Here is a 9,423-nt window from a genome sequence, read left to right as displayed (position 1 = left end):
GGGGACTCTGAGTTCATGTCTCAGCTGCTTGACCTTGGGCCAGGGGATGCCCCTCTCTGGAAGCGGCTTCCTTCATCTCTAAATCAAAGCCGGGAAACATCTTTCTGTTTTAAGATAGTTGGAGGGGGTGGGCCGGTGAACGTGGTTTGGGGGTGGGGCTGGGGCCAGGCTGCTTGGGTTCAAACCCCAGCCCAGCCTCTTGCCGCAGTGTTTCCTTGAGAGAGTGGCAGAACCTCCCTTGTGTCTCTCGCCAGGTCCAGGCAGGGCTCTCCAGGAGGTGGTGACACTCCCCAGGGCCTCTCATTTGGTTCCAGCCCCAAGGATCCCGTGTGCGTGTGTGGACCTCCTGCGCCTCCCAGCTCAGGGCTGCCTCGGGACCGGGTGGGCGTGCAGGGCACAGACCCTAACCCTACCCTTCCTAGCGTGTGGGCAAGTTCCTACCGCCGGCACGATTGGCTCCCTGTAAAAGGGGGTAGGAAGTGTGCCACCCAGGAGCAGGGCCTGGCACAAACAGGGTGGGCGTTGAGGAACTTTCTTTCCAATGCCAGGGGTGGAAGGGCTGCAAGGATTTTAAGCATCCGGAGGAAAGAAAAGAAACCCTGCAGTTAAGCCGTGACACCCCCCCCCCCATCTATTTGTAGGCACTTCCTGATTCAGACGTATTCAGACAGGCACACAGGAGCTCAGTGCCCCAAAGAGGAAACCGAGGCGCAGCCTGCGGGAGCCCGAGCTCCGTCCTCCTCCACACCCTTTCCTGCTGGCCTGTCCGTTCACCCCTCACTCATTCCTTCGTTTGTTCGTTCCTTCTCCCGACCCCCGACTCAGCCGACCCAATCCGTGGGTGACCGGGGCGTGTGGACGGACGCGGACGCTCTGGGGGGGTGACGCCGGACTGGCCGTCCCCGAGCCTCAGCCTCCCGGCGGGGGGCGGGGGAAGTGCTGGGCGCCGACGACCCCCCTCCTCCTCCCCAAACTCGGAGACCAGCGGCCCCTCCTGCCGCGGGTCTCTTACCGACACTGTTCCCCTGCCATCCCCGCGCGCTCCCCACGCCCCTCCTCCCCGCGCGCATCGGGCGGGGAGGAGGCAGAGTCCGCCCCCTCCCCTCGGAGGCTCCGCCCCGCCCTCCGCTCCCCTGCCCTGCCCGCCCCTCCCGGGTTGGGCCAAGCTCCCCGGCCACGTGACCCTGCGGCCCGGCTGGGACGCGACGGGACGCGCTGGGACGGGCGCCGGGGGTCGCCGGCGGCATGGAGCGGAGGTGGGTCTTCGTGCTGCTCGACGTGCTGTGCGTGCTGGTCGGTAAGAGCCGCGGGGACCCGGGTGTGTGTGTGAGGACCCTTTCCCAGGCGGGCCCATCCCCGGTCCCCGCAAAGTTTTGTAGGACGGGCTGTGGGCTGCAGCGGCCCTACCTCTCGGAGGCCCCCTGGAGGTGGGGGGAGCCGGGGGAGGACCCTCGGGCCGCGGATCGAGCAACGCGCCCCCGCCCCGCGTGCCCCGGCGCCCGCGCGCGCCCTCCCAGGCCTCAGTTTCCCCCGCGCATCTCCGGTCGGAGAGGGTCGGTGTCCCCCGCCCGCGGCAGCAGGAAGTCGCTGCCGGGGGCCGCTCATGCCTCCCCCTCCCGCCCTGCCCTGCCCGGCCCGGCCCGGCCCGGGCGGTGATTCACGCGGGCGTCGGCCGCGCTCGGGCAAGCCGGACGGGGGGCGCGGCCGCGGGTCGCCCCGGGAGGCCCTCCACCCCGCACCTTGGGTCGGCTGGTCCAGTGGGCTCTGGGAGGGCGGAGCCCTGGCCGGGGGCGCACGGGCAGTGGTGGGATCCGAACCCGCGCCCCGTCGCCCTCCTCGCTCGGGCCCAGGAGAGCCGGGAGAAGGACTGGGCCGCAGGCTGTTGTGGAACTGGGGGCCTCGGGGTGGCGCGGGCCAAACCTGTCGGGCGGGTTTGCGGGCCAAGCTGGGGGCAGAGGCCCCCTCCCCGCCCCTCCTCCAGGGTCCCGGAAACAAAGGCTGTGTGTTTGCTCCGGGGTTGTGCGGACAATGGCCCCGGAATTCTACCCCCGGCGCAGGGAGGGGCCCCTCCGGCCTAAACTGCCTTACCCCCAGTCAGGCTGCTGCTCCTCCGATGGGGACCGAGGGGTCTGCCCTGACTGCAGGCAGAGGCCAGGCTCTCCTCCCATGTCCTAGAAGAGACCTTTTTGGGATGCGCCAGGTGGCAACTGGAGGTCCCCCGGGGGCGTCTGCCAACCCTGGGCATCATTTCCTTAGCACTTATTTTATTTAAACATTTGTGTGGCGCTGACTGTATGCCAGGCACTAAGCAGCATGCAAATAATTAAACCTTTTTCTCCAGTCAGCCTATGAGGGAGTGCTGTTATGCTCCCCAGTTTCCACCCAGAGATGTTCAGGTGCCCGCTGGAGGTCACACAGCAGCGGGGGAAGGGGGTTGGGTGCAGCTGCCATATGCCAGGTGCTGGGGCGCCCGGGCAGAGCCAGCTCCCAGTCTACAAGCTTCAGGACACGAACAGTTCAGTCTTAGATGGTGACAAGGGCCCTGGGGAAAACACCAGGGGTTGACACCAGGGCAGGGAGGCTCTGGTGGTGTCTGCTGTGGGGACATTTGAGCTGGCGCAGCCCAGGCAGAGGGAGGCTCCATTCCTGTGCTCTGAGCTCTGTGCACCTGAATCCCGGGAGAGCCCAGCTCCAGTTCTGATCGGAGGGTGCCCGTATCTCCAGGGGGGAGGGCTGGGGCTTGGGGACAGGAGTTGGGGGGCTGACTCGATGCCCGGGCCCCCATGGGAGCCCCTGCCCTGCTCAGGCCGTGGGGTTTCTTGGCCTCTCGTCCTAGGCCTCCACCCTGGCCAGAGAGGTCTTTTGGAAACATGCTCCCTCCCTCTGCTGCAACCCTCCTGAGACCCCCGCCCCCGCCACAGAGCCCCTCTCCCCAGCACTCTGCTCTCCACACTCAGGCCCATCTCCGGCCTTGGCACTGGCCACCCCTCTGGGGGATGTTCTTCCCCAGGTCTCCCCTGTACTTCTTCCTTTAAGGCACCTTCCCTGTGTGGCCTCCCCGACACCCTACTGAAGGCCGCAGCCCTCCCCGATTCCGGTCATCGTGTGCCTATTATTTTTATTCCCAGCTGCTCTCAGCTCCATGAGGCAGATCTCTGTGTTCTTCACCGAGTCTTTCCCTATATCAGCGTCATCCGGTGGTCCCAGAGGCCCTTGAATTTGGCCTTTGGAAGGAGGAGTTGGCCCTGCCCTCCCCCTGCTCTGGTCGTCAGGCCCCAGCAGAGCCACACCCTTTTCCACGTGTCACCTGCCCTGCCAAGGCCAAAGGGCACCCTGGCTGGGTATGTCTTTGTGCACCCACCCTGGGGAGCAGGGAGCCCTGTGCCCCAGCCACCCTTGGTCACCCTTGGCTGGCGGGGCCTCTGGACTCCGGGGCTGCGGCCGTGCCAGGCAGGGCCCGGTCATGACTTGTGGCTCCTGAAAGCACCTTTGGATTGAGCTCCCGGGGCCTGGGCCGGGCCTGTCGGGTCACCGTGTGGCCGGTTCAGGGACAACGCGTGGATGAGGTGTGTTCCTGATCTCTCTGGCCAGCCCTAGAACAACGAGCAGAGTGTCCTCCTTTTAACAGATGCCTGTTAAACACTGGCCTCGGCCAGGCCCCAGCAGGCTCCAGGGATTCAGCCTTGAACACGACAGGCGCGCCCCCCCCCCCCCCCGCCCCGGCCCCAGGTGCTCACAGAGCGCTGTGCGTAGCTGGGGGAATCATTCGAGTATCACACGGTGATTGCACAGTTGCACACAGGCAAGAACCATGAAGAATGGAAGTTTTCTGCCGTGAGAGGGCTCCCAGGAGCACGGAAGGGAGTTCGAGATGTTCTGGGCCGCGAGAAGGACGTGAGCAGAGGCCCTGGTGGCTGCCTGCTGGCTTCGTGCAAAGGGCAGAGAGGAGGCTGGAGGGAAGCGAGGCAGGGAGAGGGTGGGTGACGTTGCGGGGGTGGACACTGGGCCTGGGCAGGACGTTGGTGTTTATCTGATGATGACAGGGAACCACAAGGGGGTTTAATGGGGCAGTGACCTCCCATTTGCTGTGAGAAAAGCTCCTCCTAGCTCTCGGGTGGGCTTGGAGGTGAGGAGACCCGGAGGGAGGCTGAGGCAGGCGTCCAAGCGCTCGGTGCCGGCGCAGGCTCGTCTGTGTGGCCCTGGGGCTCAGAGAACCTCGTGGCTACTGGCCTCCTCTCCCCAACGCCAGCCTCTCTGCCTTCCGCCATCTTGACGCTCGTGAACGCCCCGTACAAGCGAGGATTCTACTGTGGAGATGACTCCATCCGGTACCCCTACCGTCCAGACACCATCACCCATGGGCTCATGGCCGGGGTCATCATTACTACCACCGTCATCCTTGTAAGGCAGGAGGGGCGTGGAGGGTGGGGGCTGGGGCGTTAGCAGGTCGAGTCCTGCCTGGGGTGGTGTCTGCGGGGAAGAGGGCCCCCTTGGAGTTCCCAGCCCCCCAGTGACCGTAGGGAGGCCGCGCACCCTGACCCCTTTAAGCGGCCCTGAAGTCCCCGGCTGTTCCCCGCAGGTGTCGGCTGGGGAGGCCTACCTGGTGTACACAGACCGCCTCTACTCCCGCTCCGACTTCAACAACTACCTGGCCGCCCTCTACAAGGTGTTGGGGACGTTCCTGTTCGGGGCTGCAGTGAGCCAGTCGCTGACAGACCTGGCCAAGTACATGACCGGCCGGCTGCGGCCCAACTTCCTGGCCGTGTGTGACCCTGACTGGAGCCGCGTCAACTGCTCCGTGTACGTGCAGGTGGAGGTGTGCAGGGGAAGCCCTGCTGACGTCACCGAGTGCAGGTGGGTGCTGCAGGGGGCCCGGGCTGCAGACACCCCACCCGGGAAGGAGAGTGGGGGCTGGAGAAGGGCCCTCGGGAGCTGGATATTGAGGGATGAGTTGTCAGGTATAGAAGGTACAGGAGCTCCACACTGGGCAGAGAACAGGCAGGAGCAAGGCCTGCAGGTGCCCGTGGTGGGCCTGTGTCCTGCAGGCAGGGAGGTGAGGTGGTGCCAGGCGTGTCGGGCCCTGGAGCAGGGCAGGAGGTTTCAGGAGGAGTGACCCACCTCCCCCAAATTTCAGACCCCATCCTCACGCTGCTGCTCTGTCCTCTCACCATCTCTACTGGTAAACTTTTCATTTAATTGATGTCCTTATTTTCCTTCTTTAAAAATTAGATAAAAATTCACAAAGTATAAAATTCACCAATTTAACCATCTTAAGCTTCTGTCAATTTTTGCCTCATGTATTTTGGGCTCTGTTGTTAGGTGCTTATATCTTTGTAATTGTTATTGATATACCTTCTCGATGGATTGATCCTTTTCTCGCTATATAATGTTCTTTGTCTTGTTATTTGTTTTGTGTATATTGTATCTTTTTTGTTTGTATTTCAATTTCTCCATTACTGCCTTTTCTGTCAGTAGGTATTTACTCTGCAAAAAATTTGCAGCTATATAGTTCCACCCCCGCTTACGAGGTTATTGTCACAAATTATATCTTTATACATTGTATGCTCATCAACATAGATTTATAGTTACTGTTTTATGTGGTTTTTAAAAAATTGAGCTATATTTGCCATATAACATTATGTTAGTTTCAGGTGTACAACATAATGATGAGATGTTTGTATTTATTGTGGAATGATCCAGTAAGTTTAGTTATGTGCAGTTGTTTTTTCTTTTTTTAATCATGTAGGGAAAAGCAGGACTAAAAATCAAAATACATTAACACTGCTGTTTATGTTTTGTATTTACTTTTACTGCTGACTTTTATGGTTTTTTTTGTGGATTTGAGTTACTGTCTAGTGTCCTTCATTCCTCCCTGAAAGACTCCCTTTAGTATTTCTTGTAGAGCTTGTAGGTATATGAGCTATGAATTTTCTTGGTTCTTGTTGGTCTGGGAATGTCTAAATTTCTCCTTTATTTTGACAGGATCATTTTGCCAGATGTAGAATTCGTGATTCACAGAGTTTTTTTTTTTCCTTTCAGTCCTTTGAATATGTCATCCTTCTGGCCTCCATGGTTTCTGATAAGAAATTAGCTACTAATCTTACAGAGGATTCCTCGTACACAACGAATCCCTTCTCTTGCTGCTTTCAAGATTTTCTCCTTGACTGTCTTTTGGTAGCCTGATTATACTGTGTCTCTTTGTGGCTCTCTTTGAGTTTATCCTCTTTGAAGTTCATTGGGCTTTTTGGATGTGTAGATTGATGTTTTTCATTTGATGAAAACATTCTTCAAATATTCTTTCTGCCGTTTTCTCTCTTCTCCTTTTGAGACTCTTATATGTATGTATGTTGGTACATTTGATGGTGTCCCACAAGACTCTGCGGTTCATTCATTTTTCTTCATTCTTTTTTTTTGTTCCTTAGACCAAAAGTCTCGATTGACCTATCTCCATGTTCACACATGCTTCTGCCTGCTCAGATCTGCTTTTGAGCCCGTCTGGTGATTTATTTCAGATACTATAGTTTTGAACTCCACAATTTCTATTTGTTTCCTTTTTATAACTTCTGTTTCTTTTTGGTGTTCTCTATTAGGTGAGACATCATTCTCACAGTTCCTTTAGCTCTCTGAACATATTTTAAATGGCAGATTAAAAGTCTTTATCTAGTGAGTCTAACATCTGGGTTTCCTCAGGGACAGCTTCTAGTAATAGATTTTTTTCCCCCGGGTATTTCCCGCATTTTTTCATGCATGCCTTATAATTTTGTTGTTGTTGTTGAAAACTGGGCATTTTAAATGTTATAATGTAGCAACTCTGGAAATCAGATTCTCCTCTCCCCAGGGCTTGTTTTTGCTGTTTGTTGTAGTTGTTGGTTGTTTGCTTAGTGAGTGCTGTGAACTAACTTTGTAGAGTCTGAGTGGCCGTGAAGTTCTGCTGTTAGCTGAGTGATCAGCTAGCGATCGGACAGATATGTCCTTAAATACCTGGAACCGGGGGGAAAAAACTTCCATTTTACAGACGGGCTTTGTGTGCTATGTTGGGGCATGTCAGTTGACAACTCTGCCTTAACCTTTACTTCTTGCTTGGTCAGCGAGAGGTGAGAGCTTAGGGCCTTCTCAGGTCTTTCCTGAGCCCTGAGGCTCAGCCCTGGCCTCTGGAATCCCAGCCCTTATTCTCCAGAGCTTCTCATTCCCTGGCCTTTCCTCCCAGGCTTTTTGGTTAGTCTGTTTGCTGCAACTGCTATCCGTTGCCCCAGGCAGTGGTGACCATTACATTTGCTGTAGATATTTATGACCAGTGATCCAGGGAGCCATCAGACAGGACCGGACAATCTCAGTTCTTTGTAAGTGAGCTCTATTCTCCCTCCATGGCCACCACCAATCTGATTCTTACAGTTGTTGTCAGTTTTTTAGTTGCTTTTATGGGGTGGGGGGATGGACCTTTGGAGTCTCTTAATCTGCCATCTTTTCTCTTGTCCGTTGATGTCCTTTGTTAAAACTTGAAATTACATGAAAAGAAAATGTGTGCCTTGTATCAGTGACCACAGGTGGGAAATAGTCTTGAAAAGAAACACAGTGAAAGTGAAGCTGCTGGCTGGACACAGTTGTCTGCCCTCGGTTCTGTGTTCAGGGCCTGCAGCATCTTTGTGGTGAGGCTTTAAAGACTGCGAGACCCTATCGCATTGTCAGAGAAATGGAAAGGGAAGAACTGATGGTGTCCAACAGTGGCCATGTTTCTACCTGAAATCTTCCCAGACTCTGGGAGGCATGGCAGGATGGGACCGGGGCCGGGGGTGTTTGAAGGCAGAGGTGCTGAGTGTGGGCCCTCCCGAAACCTGCCGCACTCTCCTTTCTCAGATTATCCTTCTACTCTGGACACTCCTCCTTTGGAATGTACTGCATGATGTTCTTGGTGGTGAGTTTGTTTCTCTGTGACTTGCTTGTTGTGGAGCGGTGGCCTAGGCCCTTCCCTGGGCCTCAGTAAAGCGGGCTGGGTGGAGGTGGTGATGGATGGGCTCTGGCTTGCTGATAAAAACTGGAGGCCCTGGGCCTACAGGTTCCAGGCTCCCGGCCTCAGTGTCACCGTCTGTGCGTCCGGCGGGGGTGGGCTGGCAGGCTCCCATGCTGACGGCTGCTCTTGGCCCCCAGCTCTACGTGCAGGCCCGGCTGTGCTGGAAGTGGGCACGGCTGCTGCGGCCCACCATGCAGTTTTTCCTGGTGGCCTTTGCCCTTTACGTGGGCTACACCCGTGTGTCTGACCACAAACACCACTGGAGTGATGTTCTCGTTGGCCTCCTGCAGGGGGCGCTGGTGGCCGGCCTCACTGTGAGCTCCCAGGCCCCGACCCCCTGCCCTGACCAGAGACCCCCCTCTGGGTCCCTCCTGCCCTCTCTCTGCCTCTCCAGGACCCTAGCCCTCTCCTCCCATCTTTCCCCTAAGATCCCCCCTCTGCTGTCCTCACTGCCCCCACCACGGTGCCCCTCAGCTCCTGGGCTCTATGCCCCTCCCTGCCCTGTGCTGCCCCGTCCCGCCCTGTCCCCGCCCAGTCAGCTCCTGCCTTCCTCTCCTCTGCTAGGTCCGCTACGTCTCCGACTTCTTCAAAGCCCGGCCCCCGCGGCACTGCCTGGAGGATGAGGAGGTGGAGCGGAAGCCCAGCCATCACTGACACTGGCCCTGGGCGAGGCTGCCTGCAGCCACTGCGGGTCCCCTCCTCCTGGAGCCGCAGCCACGTCCAGCTGGGGCTCGGGCTGTGGGCAGTGAGCGTGTCCATGGTCCTGGGGCAGGTCCCTAAGCCAGGATGGCTGGATCCTGGCGTGGGTTCCACTAACCCCACCTCCATGCACTGGGCCAGGGGGTACCTGGGGCAGCCTTAGCATGTGGAGGGGGACTCTTCCTCAGAACCCCTGTCTTTTGTTGGGTTAGGGAAGGGACTGAGAGATCCCAATGGATGCCGTTTTTGTAAAATGTGACGTCTATGCGGATTTTTAGTAAAATAGGGCGTTTGCTTGACAGATGTTATCAGCACCTCTTCCTTATGGCCATTCTGAGGACTCTGTTCCTATAGCAGAGGGGGAGACCCTCTCTGGTTGGGGGCTCAGCTGAGCAAACCAGCCATGCCTGCGTTGCTGCTCTGGTCACGTGGGCAGGAGGGGTGCAGGAGAAAGGCCGACTGCCCGTTCCACTCTCCTGTGGCGCTAAGGTTGGGGGTCAGGTGGACCTGCACAAGCAGCCGGGGTGTCACCCTGCAGAGAGAGCCCTGAACAAAAGACACCTGCCGTTGTTTGGCCCCTGGGGCCGGGGAGGCTAGCAGAGACCTGAGTCCAGGTTGCGTGGAGAGGTGTATTTACAGCTCTTCCCTCCTCCCAGTAAGGAGACCTCTGCTGGGGGCCCCTGTGAAGGCCCCCAAATGTAAGGGCTTGGGCAGAA

At 57.6% G+C, this 9,423-nt stretch overlaps 1 protein-coding gene across 1 annotated transcript; it reads left to right on the top strand.

Moving 5' to 3' along the window:
* Nucleotides 1-1,163: 1,163 nt before the first annotated feature.
* PLPP2 (phospholipid phosphatase 2) lies at nucleotides 1,164-9,006 on the top strand. The gene is given in 7 exon segments (XM_082622729.1): nucleotides 1,164-1,297; nucleotides 4,250-4,401; nucleotides 4,580-4,854; nucleotides 7,855-7,912; nucleotides 8,146-8,322; nucleotides 8,573-8,651; nucleotides 8,654-9,006. Coding segments are annotated over 7 exon segments (897 nt in total). The 5' UTR covers nucleotides 1,164-1,245; the 3' UTR covers nucleotides 8,758-9,006.
* The last annotated feature ends 417 nt before the right edge of the window (nucleotides 9,007-9,423 follow it).

The sequence above is a fragment of the Mesoplodon mirus genome (genome assembly GCF_964341445.2).
Source record: "Mesoplodon mirus genome assembly, chromosome: 5".
NCBI lineage: Eukaryota > Metazoa > Chordata > Mammalia > Artiodactyla > Ziphiidae > Mesoplodon > Mesoplodon mirus.
Note: the sequence above shows the minus strand (reverse complement) of the source record. Positions and strands in the feature narration are given on the sequence as shown.